Source organism: Anser brachyrhynchus, assembly GCF_964034855.1.
Source record: "Anser brachyrhynchus genome assembly, chromosome: 3".
NCBI lineage: Eukaryota > Metazoa > Chordata > Aves > Anseriformes > Anatidae > Anser > Anser brachyrhynchus.
Window position 1 is genome coordinate 10,660,563 of NC_137696.1, and position 16,371 is coordinate 10,676,933.

The 16,371-nt window shown below is 50.0% G+C and overlaps 1 protein-coding gene and 1 long non-coding RNA gene across 3 annotated transcripts; one reads left to right on the forward strand and one right to left on the reverse strand.

Moving 5' to 3' along the window:
• Positions 1-123: 123 nt before the first annotated feature.
• Positions 124-16,275, reverse strand: LOC308192497. Of its 2 annotated transcripts, none has more exons than XR_013948843.1 (3): positions 14,126-16,275; positions 4,425-6,861; positions 124-3,994 (listed from the first exon to the last, which is right to left on the reverse strand). It is a non-coding gene; the product is annotated as an uncharacterized lncRNA (long non-coding RNA). The 2 variants fall into 2 exon arrangements; XR_013948844.1 differs by having other exon boundaries at positions 124-3,999.
• Positions 6,957-12,365, forward strand: CD93 (CD93 molecule). Its single transcript, XM_080586100.1, has one exon. The coding sequence runs from the start codon at positions 7,391-7,393 to the stop codon at positions 9,050-9,052; it is 1,662 nt and encodes a 553-aa protein (XP_080442226.1). The 5' UTR covers positions 6,957-7,390; the 3' UTR covers positions 9,053-12,365.
• Positions 16,276-16,371: the final 96 nt, after the last annotated feature.

The window sequence follows — 16,371 nt, forward strand, 5'->3', positions numbered from 1 at the left end:
GAGCACATGCATGGGACGTTGTCACACGAGGTCACCACTGTCTAATGGTAGCCCTGAATACACAGCACTCAAAGCAGCGATGCAGAGAGCTCGGTGATTTTCTGCTTGAAAAGGCTGCGGGTTTCTTGAGCTGTTAGCAAAAGGGATGTGATTCCCCCTGTTATCAGAAGAGGAGGGCACGCCCAGTCACTCCGTGCAAGTATCACCAGTTGGTAGTAAGCCACAAGTCAGCCACAAGAGGGAAAACCCACAAAACTCACCACTTTGGAAAGCAAATGCTAAAATCAGCAGCCTCATCTGCAGCTCACACAGCACACACCTTGCCTGAACAAGCATAGTACCTCTCCTAAATGGTGATGGCAGTGGGGTTCAGAGAGAATAAAGCCAGGGAGGAAGGCGCAGCAGCACGCTGGCCACCGTGCTGCAGCAGAGAACTGCGAGGTCTCGGCATCCTCCCACCCTCTCTCCAAAGCAAACCCCACTCTCTTTTCCCTAAGACCACCAACATGCTCATAGCTGTAACCCAAACACCCTCTGTCTCATAAATCAACAGCACAGCACTTTGGTGAATTTTTTTTTTGTGTCTGAATCTCCAAAGGTTTGTTAGAGCCGCAGCTGAATGAAGTAAGACTATTTGTACAAGTGCTTACGTGATGTGAGCGTTATCTGGGTGTGGGATTTGTGTTTTGGGCAGTTTTGCAGAAGGCAGAGTTTAGATCTGTAACCCATGTCATTAAAATATAGGAGAGAGGAGAGTGTTGTGAGGCCTGGCACCTTTGGACCAATCACTACTCGGGAGGTTTTCATTGCTGCTTGACCCAAAAAAGCAGAAAAACCAACAAACAGAGGTGCTGGGACTTTTATCGTCCTTGGCCTTGTGAGGTACTTTCTGGGAAGACCGTGGCATGAGGACAGGGTCCTGGAGGTGCCACAGGCAGAGGAGCTGTTTGCTCTTTGGCACAGCAATTCTCAGCCAGGGAAGAGGCTCCCTGATGCCTCCCTCTTGTGCATAAACAACTGATCTTCATTATTATGACATAGCAGTGTGTCTGGGCCAGCTTGCATAATTGCAGCAACATTTCAATGTCAGTGTCATCTTCAACATGATTTCAATTTGCTCTGGCAAAGGCGGCCACTTTCTGCAGTGAACTTTGCAAATGCTTTCCTCCGGAGAAGGGGAATAACACATTCCTGGACACGAAAACCCACCCGTGAAGGCAGCACGTGCTGCAGCTCTTCCTTTCCAAAAGGGTGGCACAGGTGGAAGGTGGCCACATTGTCCCTTACTCCATGGCTACCTCCTGCCTTTGCCCATGAACAGCTCCATTCCCAAGCTAGCAGAGACTGAAAAACCCACCGCATTTGCAGGACGCAAGAGCTGGCCTCACGCTTTCCATCAGCTGAAATGCTGCCAAACTGCTTTCCTGCTGAAACCCCTGGTTAGGTTTTGAGTGTCCATACCCCAACACGAACACTCTCTGTCTCAGCGTTGGAGCTCTGATGGAAGGCATTTTCTGTAGCACAAAGGCAAATGGAGGACAAATAAATAGGAGTGCACATCACAATGCCCAGCTTCGCACCGCGCACTGTTTCTTTCCGGCCAGGGGGGCAGATGGAGGCACTGAGAGGTTTGTGGGATTGGGAAGTGCTCTCCTCGTGGGGCTGCCTTTCAAGTAGGCTACTGATAGCAGCTTATCTGCAACACTCGCAGCTCAGAAGCATGCTGATCCCTGCAACCGCTGTTTGCACAGCCAGATGTGGTCCCTTCGATGTCCCTGGACGTGGGCAGCAGCTGCACCCCAGGATAAAGGGGCTGCAGCTCATGCCTGGTGCCAGCTGCCTGCTCAGCCTCCTCCTCCTGCCATCAGCATCCACTTTTTGCAGCATCTCTGCTGGCACAGCGGGGAACACCCGCAGCATTACCACTTCCCAAGCCTTCCTGGCTGGCTTGATGACTGAAAGCAAAGTGGAAGCGCATCCTTTCCTCTCATGCTGAGGCCATTTCTTTGCTACAGTCACTTAACAAGCTAGCAGCACTAAAATAAGGGCTTAGAAAAATAATTCTGAATGATTACCACCAAAGAATGCAAAATCTTTGCATTGATTTTTCTTATAAACTTTGTTAGGTTTATTCACAGGGAGCACTTTTCTTCCTCTGTGCAAAGGCCCACGCATAAATCCTGGGAGGATCTGCAGAGCGCGATGTGATATTCCCCAGTGTGATTAGGGTAACCTCCCGCACCACGAAGGGAATCCTAATACACTTGCTGATAAAAATATGTAAAATAATGTTTATAAATGTGTATATAAATAGGCATGTGCTTGTGTGTGCAATACCATAATGGGTGTGTAAATAGCTGATAACTTCAGAGGGTATAGGTTTCCTGTGAAAACAAGTATTGCAACGGCGGGTACGTGATGGCACCAAGCCCCACTGCGACCACACTCTCCTCCCCCAAACCAATGCTGGGTGACTTCCTCTAGGGCTTGTGATGAGGGGTGCAAGGACAAGGCAGCCTTCTGCCAGGGTGATGCCTCGTTTGCTCACAGCCTGGCGGTGTGGATGTTTCCTGCTAGCAGCACTGGTGCTCGCTGCTGTTTGCAAAGCCTTTCTGGAGGGAGTCACTGATCTGTTGTCCCATTACGCTCCAGGTTTTGGAACTGTTTTTTCTTTATGTTGTTGTTTCCCCCTTGTATTCAATGTTGTTTGCTTCTCTACTTCCTTCCAGGCATTTTTAAATAACTCCAGGGTCTCCACGAGTTTGGCCAAAGCACCACGCTCTGCACGCCAGCTCCCAGCGCTGGTGTCCCAGCAGGAGCTGGCAGGGGGAGGGCAGCCTGGGTGCAAGGTGCCTGGCACGCGGGGCAGAGCAGGATGGAGCGGGGAACCCCCCTGTGCCTCACAACGCTCACCTGCCTCCTGCAGCTAGGTGGTCTTGGCTCAGAAACAGCTGGGTTTGGGTTGCTGAACAAAGAACAGAGTAACACCTTGTGACTTCCTAATGTGCAGCTGTAAGAATTCACGTTTTGAGAGTCTGTGTTCCCCCCACATAACTGAGAAGTGACCTTCCAGATCAAGTGCAAAGCTAACGCTCTATCTCATTTTCAAAAATAGGAAGGGAAGGAAACCAGGGAAATCATCTGTCTGTAACAAACAGCCCAGCCTTTTGCAAGGCAGGACGGGAGGGAGCTACTGCTATTTTTTCCCCGAGAGATGCTAAAATTTCAGCAGAAAGACGACGTACATGTGGACAGACCAAGCCAGCCAGTCAGCCATAGGAAAAATCAGAAGACACTATTTTTGGAGCCCATCTATTATGCGGGAACCCATCCATTATACGAGAACCTTACCAAAAATCACTACTCTTTTTTACCTGACTGCCAGGCATACAAGCCAATGTACCTATTATTACCATTAATGTAATCCAGATGATAGCTAGAAACTAAATACAGCAACCTCTTTTTCCTGGTAGTTTTTGTTTTTGCTGCAGCCTTGCTAATTCCTGCTTATTAGCAAGGGACTACCATCACCAGCCACTAAGCATCATCCCCAGAAAATGTTCAGCTGGAAAATGTTCCAGGCAGTAAGATTTTCTTACTTTAAAAGTAGATGACACAGATCTTACTTGGATATTCATATCCTCATTTCACGTTAATCCAATAAGGCGTTACTGCAAGCCCCCAAAACCTGCATGCACCTCTCCAGGGGCCGGCACTGCTTGCTTCACGCTGCTCTGTGGCAATGTCCTTGAGGACGCCCCCAGAGGAAGCCCAGTTCCTCCTATTCTTCTCAGGCTGCTACTGGTGCAGGTGTCCCCCTGCCCCCAGGGCCATTGTTCTTTGTCCTAGCCTTGAGCTGCTTGCACAAACACTTGGTGCTGATGTCAATCAGATGGTATACATTTCCTTCTTTGGCCTCTGAGAAACGTCTTTTAACCAGATCCTCCAGCGGGCTGATGTATTTTTACGTGCAGCATGCCGTCGGGCAGGATTTCTGCTCTTAAAAAGATAATTTGGTTTTGATTAGTAGCCCAGATGGGGGTTTATAGACTTATTCAGCTGAGGGGGTTGAGAAACCAAACCCTTTTTAATTTAGAACCAGGTCTTTTCTTGCTTTTCAGATGGGAACATCAGCCCAACTGAGAAGAAAATTTAATAAATATGGTGTATTTAATAAATACGGTTTATTTAATAAACTCAATAGAAGCACGATGTGTTTTTAAGTTACCAATTCTACTCTCCTGCCAAATCTGTGGGTAAAAATATTAACATAAGCTTTGCAGATGAAGATCTCACTTAAAAGTGCCGGGGAGTGGAGGGGGGGAGCTTCCTGTTCCTGAAATTGCAACCAGCCTGTAAACAACTCTGTCAGGAGCAGCCAAACATTTATTGAAAAACAAAAAGCCAGTGGAAAAGAATATTACCTGTATTCTTGCAAGTTAAAGGAAAGGATCTGACGCCACAGATTTGATCTCATCCATCACACAGGGACCCTGATTCCACATCTTATCCCTGATTGCACCACATGCCCAGCGTAACAAAAACATCACCAGCGATTGATCAGTCTGCTGGGATAACCCCTGAAACATAATCCCTCGTGGGATGTCTAAATACTTCTGGTTTCGTCCATAACCCCAGCTGGAAAGTGTTCAGAGGAGCTGGAGTGACAACTGGACATTTTTTGTCCATGGATCTTGACAAAAATTGCTGGGTTGCATGGGTTGACTAAAATAAATTGTAGATTGAGCACTCAGTCTGACTGTGTCAGCTGGGGAGAGAAAACACTAGGCGTGTTTTCATAAAAGCAAAGATATGTTCTGGTGAAACAGAAAGGAAATGCTTTTGTGTTGAGCACTGTTATTTTGTATAATTTGAAAGAGAATTTCTCCCATTTCTTCCAGTAGGAAATTCTGAATAAAAACAATTCTAGATGGCATCAAAGTATTTTCTCCTCCCAAGCCAGTGCTGGGGTTTGGCCGCTGAACCAAAAGGCTCCATAGCTTGCAAGTGCTAGCTGCGGATCGGACCGCTGGGAAGTGGCAAAGGGCCTGGGTCGAATTTCCTCCCCTCTTGGCCTGGCGCCCTTTCCTGTCAGTCTGTCCTGTCCTGTCTGTCCTGCACTTCCTTGCCTCATTCCCACTAGTTTTAACACTTTATCTGACAACCTGCCCGAGGCAGAGAAGCCCAGCGCAGAGCACTGAGCGGCTCTTCTTTCATATCTCCCTCCTCGTGGTCTCCAGGACCTGGCTTGGCCAAAGTGAGGAGAAAAATGGGCAGATAAGGGCCCGCTGCCAGCAGCCAGGTGCTTCTTCTCCAGCAGGAAGCCACCAACCACATTAACACCAGATATAAACTCATTTTTCTCTGTGTGCTCCTCTTTCCTCTGTCCTCTGCATCTTACTTGGCCAGAAGAGTCAGGAGGAACACCTCCTTTATCTACAAGACACTTTTCCCTTTGCTCAGTGAAGTCAGTTAACGCCATCCAGTGCTGGCCCAACCGTAGGTGTCATGAGATCTTGGTGAAGGGACTCCAGCTGCAGACCTCTCCTTTGGACTGAAAATCTTGGCAACCTTCAAGGTCTGAAAGTCAGCACAAGTACTCCAGCACCCATGTGTCCTTCAGGGATGTTGTTCATGGGCAACAAGAATAGAAATCTGTAGTCTTTAGGTTTTTGGAAACTTTCATATTTAAGGTATGAAAGGGGGAAGTGAAAAATGAGCTTTCTTGGTTTTGTTCCTCAGTTTGATTGCTGTATCTGACTACTGGGTTACTTTGCTAACTCAGCACATAAAAAAATTAACAAACAACAAGAGTGCTGGAAAGAACATGGAACTAATGATAATTACGGATGCCCACTAAGCAAGAAAAGATGAGACAGAGTTGCAGGCCTAGAGGTTAAGATCTGCATCAGCAGCTGAGAGAAGAAAGCTCACAGAGGGGAGTGTGGGAATGCAGACAGGTGGGTGGCTGTTGAGGGGACCAGCCATCCTGGAGACAACTGCTCTTCAGCCCCAACCAAGGCCTGTGAGGGTGCCCCCAACTCGCCGTGAGGGGTGGCAGGCATGAGGACATCCCCGATTGCAGCTGTTTCTCATTCCACCTCTGCTTAACACACTGCTTTTTCCTTGCCTCCGGTGGCAGCTTCTTCATGTGCCAAGACACTCTGCTCCTCATTAGAGCTTTGCTCTTTTGTTATTCCACCTTCTTGTGTACCATACGTTTGATGATTGTGCAAATAAACTGTCCCATGTTGCTCGATGCATACGAACCCTCTATCAGCTGTTGTCGAGCCTTCTCAGCCCGTTCATCTTCATCCAGGGATCTCCAAACACTGAAGGGAAAGTGAAAGGAGCCCTGTGTCTGGAGAGGCTCTTGTGCAGATCTTCTTTGGGATGGGCCATTACTCATCTCCACTGCCTGTAATGCTGTCACCATCTTGACCTCGGTGCAGACACTGCTCTAACTGAAATGCAGCAGGCAGGAATCGGCTTTAAAAGGACAGTTTGCAGCAAAAATAAAAAAAAATAAAAATATAATAATAATAATAATAATTTTAAAAGTGATGTGTCTGTTTAAACATTACAGCACACTACATTAACATCTTTGTCCTGTAATTGACAGCCTTCTGCAGAGCTGCTGACACCAACAAAACCCAGCTGATTTTCTGCCCTGCACTGGGTTCGAGGTCAAGTGAGGAGTTGTTAAGGTGGAGCGCGGCAGCAGCGATGCTCGCCCAGAGCCTGAGGCCACTGCAGTGCTTCCTCGTCTTGGGAGCGGGTTCAGTGCAGGCAAGCGGCTTGGCTCCCTCCTGGCAGCCTGGATGTTCTCATGACCCAGCTCCTAATCCAGGGCTCGTCCAGCTATTTAAAGCGCACCAAGAGGGGAAAAACACGTTGGAAATTTAGTCTGCTCATGAGACATTGCGCCAAATATTCAGTCTCTTTCATAGGCAGACAGTGAGAGATCCCACGGCTTGTTTTTTTTCCCTGCTTTCAGCAAATGCATGGTTGAAAACTACAAGGCCCTATTAGGGATTAGAAAAATTATCTACTGGGTGAGTGAGTAGAGTAAGCCCTCCAAAACCAAAAAAAGCAGGATGTAGGCTACTTTCTCATACAGAAAAGCAGCACCGGCCAAAATAAAGAAAGCCCCTTTGCAGTGAAACGTCTGAAATGGGAATGAGCAGCCTGCATCGCTGGAGGAGAAGAGAAGAAACGGAGGCAAACATCCCAGCTGTGTCCAACAAGCAGTGAGCGGCGCGGCCACACTACAGGAAGCAGTAGCCTCCGGTGATAAATAGGAGCCCCGGCAGCACAGGATGCGTGCGGGGTGAGCTTGGCGAGCTGAGGGGATGTGAGGCAGTGTCCGTCCATCCGTCCAACCGGCAGGATGGCTGCGGCCCTGCTGTTGCTGCTGCTGCTGCTGCCGCCGCCGCTGCCGGTGGCACGGAGCGAGAACGTCGAGGTGCTCTGCGCCGGCACCGCCTGCTACACGCTGCACCGGGATGAGCTGGGCTGGAACGGCGCCCAGGAGCGCTGCCGACACAACGGCGGTAACCTGGCTCCGGTGGGCAGCGCGGCCGAGGCTGAGCGGCTGGGGCAGCTGATGGCAGCCAGCGCAGCCGGCGCAGCCTGGATCGGGCTGCGGCTGGAGCGCGGCCACTGCATGCAGCCCCAGGAGCCGCTGCGGGGCTTCACCTGGGTGGCCGGAGGGGAGCCCGGCAACTACTCGGCCTGGCTGGCTGAGCCCCAGGTCACCTGCCTCAGCACCCGCTGTGTCACCCTGCAGCCCGCAGGCCCTGACAGGACCCTGGGCTGGGTCGACCGCTCCTGCCGTGCCACGCTGCCTGCCTTCCTCTGCAAGTTCAGCTTCCAGGGGATGTGCGGGCCCCTGTGGCTGGGGGGCCCTGGCCGGGTCAGCTACGTGACACCCTTTGGGGTGCGCAGCCCCCGGCTGGCGGCAGCCCCCTTTGGCACGCTGGCGGAGGCGGTGTGCGAGGGGGCCAAGGGCCCAGCCTTCACCCTCTGCAAGGGGCCGCTGGAGGGGGGCGGCTTCGCCTGGCACCCCCCCGGGCCCCTCTGCCCTGCCAGCTGCGCCCACAGCAATGGAGGCTGCCAGCAGCTGTGCCTGGAAGAGCCGGGGCAGCCCCTGCGATGCACTTGCCAGCCTGGCTACATCTTGGGCCCCGACATGGCCTCTTGCCTGCTGGAGGACGCCTGCCACTCCAACCCCTGCCAGGGGTCCTGCCAGCCCCGGCCGGGAGGCTTTGAGTGCATCTGTGAGACCGGCTATGTCCTGGCACCCGACGGCCGCCGCTGCCTGGATGTGGATGAGTGCCTGGAGGGGCCCTGCCAGCATGAGTGCCACAACACGGCCGGCAGCTTCACCTGCACCTGCCAGCCTGGCTACCGGCTGACAGGGCCGGGTGGCCGCCACTGCCACGATGAGGATGAGTGCGCCCAGCCTGGCACCTGCCCCCAGCTCTGCCTCAACCTCCCCGGCTCCTTCCAGTGCGCCTGCCGACCTGGCTACCAGCCTGGTGGTGACACCTGCCTGGATGTGGACGAGTGCCTGCGGAACCCCTGCCCTGGGCCCTGCCGCAACCTGCCTGGGAGCTTTGAGTGCCTCTGCCCGCCTGGCTTCCTCCCACAGGAGGATGGACATGGCTGCCGTGCCACCCCCACAGCCAGAGAGGAGCCTGCAGGCACCCCAGAGACCACCAGCATCCTCCAAACAGCAGGCGCGCCGTGGACCACGAGCACTCGCAGCCCTTCTGCCACTCCTAGCAGGATGATGCTGCCAGCCCCCACAGCACTGGGGTCGGATCACAGCCCCGAGCATGGTGCCGACGGCCCCCGGCTGCTCCTCTACTACATCCTGGGCAGCCTGGTGGCCATCCTGGTGCTGTTGGCCTTTGCCCTGGTCATGCTGGCCTGCAGGAAGAGGGCAGCCAAGCGGGAGAAGCAGCCAGCCAAAAGTGCAGCGGACAACTACTGCTGGGTGCCCGAGCAGCCGGAGAGCCATGGCGGGGCGGGCAGCGAGCGCAGGTAACAGCGCCCGCGCCTCCAGGGGAGCGGGAATGTGGAGCTGCAAGTGGCAAGGAGCGTGTTTTGCAAAGGGGAAAAAAAAGGGGGGGGAAGGAGAGGGGTGATGCTATCTGTCCAAGATGATTTTGAGTGCCTTCACGTCTGAAAGCCAGTCTTGGGGCTTCAGAGAAGGCAGGACCTGATTCTCTCTCAGAAAAGGCAGGTCTGGGAGTCAGATGCACAGATATGAAGGCAGCCAAAATCATTCCTTACGGCAAAAGGTCTGGAACATTAGCTGATTTATAAACCTCTGCTCCTTGAAGTAAAGGGTTAATAGGGAATAGACAGGTTTAGATGGGATGGGGTTGCAATTACCTGCCCAGGTTGCTCTTCAGCTCTGCAAAACCTAACTGGGCTTAAAAATATCAAATGTGAAATGTTGATTTGGCTTCCAAAGGAAAAGCAATTAATTTCCTGTGTCATTTGGTCTCCCCTGCTTATATTTAAAATGCAGGCATGCAAAAGCAGCAGTTTCCCTGCTGCCCTCCCAATCTTTTGTCATTCCAAAAAAAAAAAAAATGCTACTGTACCCCCCCACCTTCTCTACACTGCAACAGAAATCTGCTGTTCAACCCCCATCTTCCCCTTGTTCTCATTGAAACGGGTTTAAAATTCTTAAGTGTTTTACGAAGGCAAGAATCGGTAACTGCAGCCACAAGCAGCTAGTTTTTGTTGTTGATGGTTTTTTTCCTTTTCTTTTTTCCTTCTAAAATGTAATTACAGAAGTAATCAAGTAATTGAATTAAACTTTTTAGAACTCCAGCAGCAGAAACCTCCTCCAGCAGAGCAGGGACTGTAAGGGCAGTGGAGCTCTTCAGCCCCACACCACTCCCCAGAGCTGTACGCACACCTGTGTGGAAGCACTGCGTTTGGAGGAGTGAGATAGTGATGCTCCCTCCCAAAGCATCAGACCCCCTAAGGATGGGAGCTTAACCACCTTGCTGAGCTTGAGAGGTGCAAGCTTGCAGGAAAGCTGCATAATCAGGCCTTTTGGACAAGGGGCCAAGACAGAGAGCATAAGATAAAAAGGTAGGAGAAACTATATTTAGGAAGAACCATTCACCCATTTGCAGTGTATTCTGAGCAAACACACTTGCAAAATACACAAAACAATGCTCTCCTTCAAACACAGCCAGACAAAAGACCAGACTTTTCCTGTTGTATCATATTTTTTGGGCAGGATTAGTTCCTGATTGCTTGGGCTAAGCTTGTGTGGGGCCCAGTCTGAATGTTTTTTCCATTCTTCTCCCTGTAAACAATGCACTGGATGTTGTATGTTTGCTAACTAATGTATAAAGCTTCTAATTCCCCTTCAAAGCAAATGCTCTCTCAGGGTAAAGCTGCTCCCCAGTCTGTTTCAGTGCTGCAAAGCAGAGGGAAGGTGTGTCTCCCTTTGGGTTTGCATTCCCTGTGAAGCAGCAAGGGCAGAAGGAGCTGCTGGCCTCTCTGCCAGCTCACAGGGAAATGCAGGCACCCGCTGCAGCACCACAAAGACCTGACTGCTGTGCTTTCGGGAGCAGTCCTCTTCGTTTCGGTGGGACTTGATGCAAGCAAGCACCTTTCACCTGAGCAGGAGGGAGGCATCACACAGCCTGCAACAATGGTACAGCCTCCAGACAGGACAGGAGATTTTTCCTGACTTGCTCCATGCTTTACTAGAGATCAAACTGTAGGCTTGCTCCCTTGGAGGAAAGGGAACTCAGTAGGTTTGAAAACAGTCTCAAGTGAGCACCGGAATCACTGCAAAACACTGCCTTGGTTCAACAGCAGTACATCTCTCAGGGCAAGCATGGCTAGCTAGTTTCCTTACGTACTGCAGCAACCCAGCGCTCTACAAGGCAAAAAGGTGTTAAAGAATAAGCATGTGATTTGAAGGGTACATAAGTTTCCTGAAGATTCTGCTGTTTTTATTGTATACTTGAGGCTTAATTGCAACAGAAATGGGAACTGAACACAAAGGATTTTGCTGTGGGCAGCGACCTGCATCCTGTTCTTCCGTGTGTGGAAGAAACCCCTTTCCTGCTGTTTTTAATTCTTCATTTCTCCATTGTAAAATAAAAAACAGGAAAATGTAGCTCCTAGCTGATAGAAATGTTTTTTTAATGTTCTGTTCATGCTTCCTTTTCTCTGCACAGTGGTTCAGAGAAGTAGTGAATGCAGCGGTGGCATTCTTGGAAGTCCTGCAAAAGATTCATACCATGTCTTTGTTGTGACAACAAGCCAGCAGAGCATTTGGAATACATGAATAAATTAAGCAAATGAATAATCCTACTGAAATCAGTGGGACAACCTACATACATAAAATTAAGCCTGCACGGTCAGGCGATGCTGACTCAGGGTCTGCATGGGGAAGAGGCAGTCACAGCGATGCACCCCACAGTTCGGGGACTGCTTGGCTTGCTTGATCAAAAGCTGAGGTGTTTGCAAAACCTTAATAGCCTTGGGAGTTTTTCTGCCATATTTTTCAATTACAGTATCCATTAATTGTTGTAGGTAGCACACTGATTCCACCCTGAAAAAGGGAAGAGGAAGCATGAGTACAGACTCAGAGCTGGTAAAAATCTGAGAGTTATTTATTACAGAACCCCCTCAGTAAAACCTATAATCCTGATTCCTGCTACGGACTTTTGTATTCTGATGTGTGTACTGTGTTACCAATGGAGTGTTGTAGTGGGTCCAGCAGAGGGAAAACACTAATTTGTGCCTAGGTTTAGGTCAGGTTCTCTCAGGTGAGATTATTTCCTGATGTAGCTTCCTCCCCCATGTGCCATTACACCTGGGTAACCTCCATCTGCCTGCTTTCCTCTGTGAAAGCAGCAGGAATGTTTCAGTCCTCATCAGGGAGTTATCCAGGGCCTGGTGAAAACCATTGGCTAAAGCAAATAGAAACGGGATCAGACAGTTTTGTACCCCCAGCATAGAGTCAGAAGAGAGGGGATGATCAGCATCATCATTCCATCTGTATAAATGAGGTTTAATGGTCAGCAAGACCTGTAACTGTCTTGCCATCAAGATGGCAGGACTGGCTAGCCAACATGTCCGAAACGCTTTGAGTGCATCAAATGGTTTGTAAGTGTTGTTATATTTTTAGAGTCCAGAATTAAGGTGTGCCTCTTCTTTCATGAGAATTGCCTATCAGTACTGACTTTGTCATCCATACAGAAATGGTACAGCACTAAAGCCATACAGTTGCCTTCAACTAAAAGAAAAAGGTTATCTCACATATTGAATAACACTGCTACTTTGCTGATGAAACACCAAATAAAGTCTGAACAGAATGTGTCTTCAATTATTTTTGATACATATATCATAAAAACCTAGTCACTTGGTACATGTAATTAATTTCTTACAGCACAGAGCAGTGCTAACAAATCATCTCACTGTTGGCGCTCATCAGGCACACAGCCATGCCAGTGGGATCTCAGCCTTTTGTGGGTATCTCCTCCACTTTGGGGTGGCTGGGCCCCAAGCAGCATCCAGCACTGCTGCCCTGAGCAGGGCCCATCTGCTTCACATCCAACAAGGTCCCAGGATGATCTCTGCCCCCATGCGAAGCTGCTGCTTTCAGCTTGTTCTATAGGAGGGCAGAAATCTGCTCTTCTGCATTGCCAAGGAAAGGCCAGCCTTGAAAGTGTAAAGGTTAACACTCAAAAGACAGGGGAAAAACCTCAACAGCACAGGAAACCACTAATATCACCCATGCTTGCAGTGACATTCATGTGGCCCTTGACCACTCACTGGCATTTTCCTTAAGTAGTGTTTAAAAATAAACAAGAAAAGGACACTACATGTTGTGGTGGATGTTCAGTGCCTCCACACTCCATAAAGAAGCATGTCCAGCCTTGCTCCGGCTGCCCCAGAATTGCCCCGTGAGGATAAGGCATGGTCCTATTAATGCAATTTATTTTGCATGGCTGAGGAGCAGCTGAGGTCAGTACATGTTGTGTAGGAGCAGAGGACACAGAGTTCCTCCTACAAGGGCTTCACACCTGAGCCAAAGGAAAGGAGCACAGTGCAGTAATTCAGCCACCCCCGGCACATTTTTTTTTTCCATTTCATGAAGAAACGTGCTGCAAGAAAAAAGCCTCCACCAGAGGAATTCAGAGAAAAGGTATTGAGTTAAATTAATATAATCTACAAAAATACCACATGCCTTGCTTCAAGTCCCATACAGTCAGACACTGCAAAAACAAATGTTTTAAATGTCTGCTCATTTCCTTGTTTTATTATTATTTTTTTTTTGTAAATACTTCTTGGCGTTTGGCTCCTTGAAGCCCCTCTGAGGCTGGTAAGCAAAGCTGGTTCCTTGCCAAGGAGATCTGAGTGCTGCTGGTGACAATGTAGGGAAGGAACGAGAGGGCTTTCCTGAAGAAAAACCCAGTGTGCTCCTCAGGTGGCTCCAGCTGCTGTGCAAGCACTTGAGATGAAGCAAGTTTCAACAGAAAGCTCACAGCAGAGGTTCAGAGTGTCATGTAGTCACGTAAACAAAACTCTCAATATTTCCCCAGTCCTAGGACCTCAAACTTTGTCCAGCTGAGCACATAAGAGCTCAAAAGCCTTTGTCCTCTGTACATTGAGCTGCCTGGGAACCATCATTTAAGAAAGACACCAATTAATTCCCCTGTACTGGCTTAGGGCAGGAAGACATTAAAATAAAAGAAATTCAGGAGCCTCAGGTCTTAGTCTAGAGGAAAGAAGTGCTGGTCTTCTCCCAGGGGAGCAGGAGCTGGACACGCACAGCCACAGAGAGGCAAGGGGCACTGCTGCTGATCTCACCTGGCCCCTCCAAGCACTTCCCAGCTCTTCACAGCCCCTGTCCCCCTGGAAAGTGGGCACAGGGCAGGCTTGGGGGCTCTCTCCACAATCAGCAGGCAGGATTTCCTAAAGCCTTGCTGGAGGATAAAAATCCAGCATTCCTAAGTGTGCCCCCTGCACCTGCACTGAAAATACAGCTGCAACAGGCAATAGAGACACAGGCAGAAAAAAGTTATTTTCCCTATTAAAAACAAACAAAACAAACAAAAAAACCTTCACTCACCAAGTGATGTGACCTCCCCAACCCTGCCTTCTCCAACACCATTACAAGGAAAGCAGCCCAAGCAGAAAACCAGCTTAAGTAGTTCTCTTAACTGATCTGCAGCCAATTAAATGCCCTGGGTGCAGCTGTGCTCTGTGCCCTGCTGGTTGTGGGATGGCCGGGCTGGGTGCAATCGGGGTCAGCCACATGCCCTCTCAGGGCAAAAAATACTTTAGGTTTTTTTTTTTCCAAAATCTGAAATCCCTGTTTCTGAGGCTGGGCCCCCAGTTGAGGCAGGCTAGCAGGGTAAAAATATTGTCATAATATCCTCTCATTTTTGCAGTCAGATTTATGGCTTTGCACCCCTGACGCCGTGCTGCACCTCTCTCTGCAAGACACGCAAAATCTGCTTGGCAAAGCTGGAGAAGGAGCCGCGTTTCCCAAATCCAACAAGCAAGCCAATAAGATCCACATCACGTACCCTGTAACCACAGGTCAGCCACCCTGGACATACCCGCTGTCAGCATCCCCCTGGCAGAGGGGTGACAGTGACATTTCAGATGACTCAGGCTGGAGTAATGCAAAAGGTCTCCCTTCTGTTATCACAACGGACAGCCGGCAATAGTCTTGCAATAACTTTAAATGGCAGAGCAGCATGATTAATAAAGGAAAAGTGGGATGTCAGCAGGAAAGGCATTTCTCTGTCCGTGACTCAGCCTGTCGGGGCCACATGAGCAAACGCCTGTGGTGGTTGGAGGCACCGGAGGGAAACGACCATTGGGATAGAAAAGCGTTATCAAACCGTGCTTGCCCTCATGTCTCCTGCCCCGGGGACGTGTCCCTGCTCCTGGCAGGCCTGCGGCTGGCTGCGGGAAGGGACGCGGGCACTCCCCCCGTGGCTCGGGGGAGCACTGCCTGGGCGCTGCTGTAGCTCCTGCTGGAACGCTTCAAAGCACTCTTCATCACGCGGGTTTGAAGTGACACTTACGTTCGTATAATATCTTAAAAAAACAACAACACAGAAATCTTTTCTTTTTTTTTTTTTTTCACTGATTACATTTCGTCTTTTTGCTTTTTCCGTTGTTTTCCCTGACCCTTCCCCATTATTTTGCTGTGTTTCTTCTGAAAACAAAACAAATAGAACGAGAAGGGAGAAGAGAGTTTAGGCACAGAAGTGGGAAAAAAAAAAAAAAAAAGACACACAAAATGAAAACAGGGGAAAAGCTCTTATTAAAGCAAAGGAAAGTCAGCATTACCAAGTGTCAGTGACAATTCCCCCTCCAGGACAGCTCTGGGAAAGGGGGGATTGCTCCTTCTGCAGAGGTGAGGAGCAGCAGAGCTGCTGTCGGAGGAGTGATTTCACCCAGGGAGCGGTAGGTGCTGGACAGAACTCCTTTTTGAGGTCCCACAGACGGATTTGTCCTGCTCTGAAGCACTGGACTGTCCCACGAAATCAGGGCAAGGGAGTCACCCTGGGACAGGGAGGGAGCCGATTACAGTTATTAGGGTTATTAATGACAGCTATTACGCCTTTCCCCCATCTTTCCCTTTTTCCCCACCTGGAGTTGCTGCCGCCGGCCCCCCGGGAGCAAAGACGATGTCTGGGGAGCCGAGCCGTGATGCTAAATGAAATAAATGAAGTAACCTCCGTGCAGGGAGCGGGGCGAGGCGGCACGGCCCTGGGGCTCTGCACGGGTCCCCAGGGCTGACTGCTGTGGCTGAGCCTTCCAGGAAAAACACCGCTATTTAAACTGGGGAAAAAAAAGGTCGGACGCCCATTTCCTTGAGTGGCAAAGCTTTAGATGTTTGCTTTTCAGTTTTATTTTGCTCTTGGCCATGTTCCGATCATAGAGGTGGATCCTGCGAGGATAAGAACCTGGAAGGGGCCAAGCTGTTGCAGAGCCTGGAGCGATGGCTCTCCCTGTACTGCTTGGACGTGGTCCTGGCTGGCTGTCCCTGCCACCTGTCTGGCTCTCTGTCCCCACGCTGCTTGTCTGTCCATCCCCACAGGGCTAGAAGGGCCTCATTCTGCTCCCTGGGTGCTGCTGGGCCTCCACTGCTCCCCTCCCAGCTTGGCCTTGCTGTGCCGGGGGCTCCTTGGCAGCTCCTGGCTGCCCTGTGCTGCTCCTTCTTCTCCTTCGCCCCTTGGGTCTCTTTTCTCCTTACGCTCTCTTCTTTTTAAAAATTATTTGCTGTCTTTTCTGTTCTCTTTTCTTTTTTTTTTCTTTTTTCTTTTCATTTTCTCTTTCCTTGTTTTGCTTTTTTCT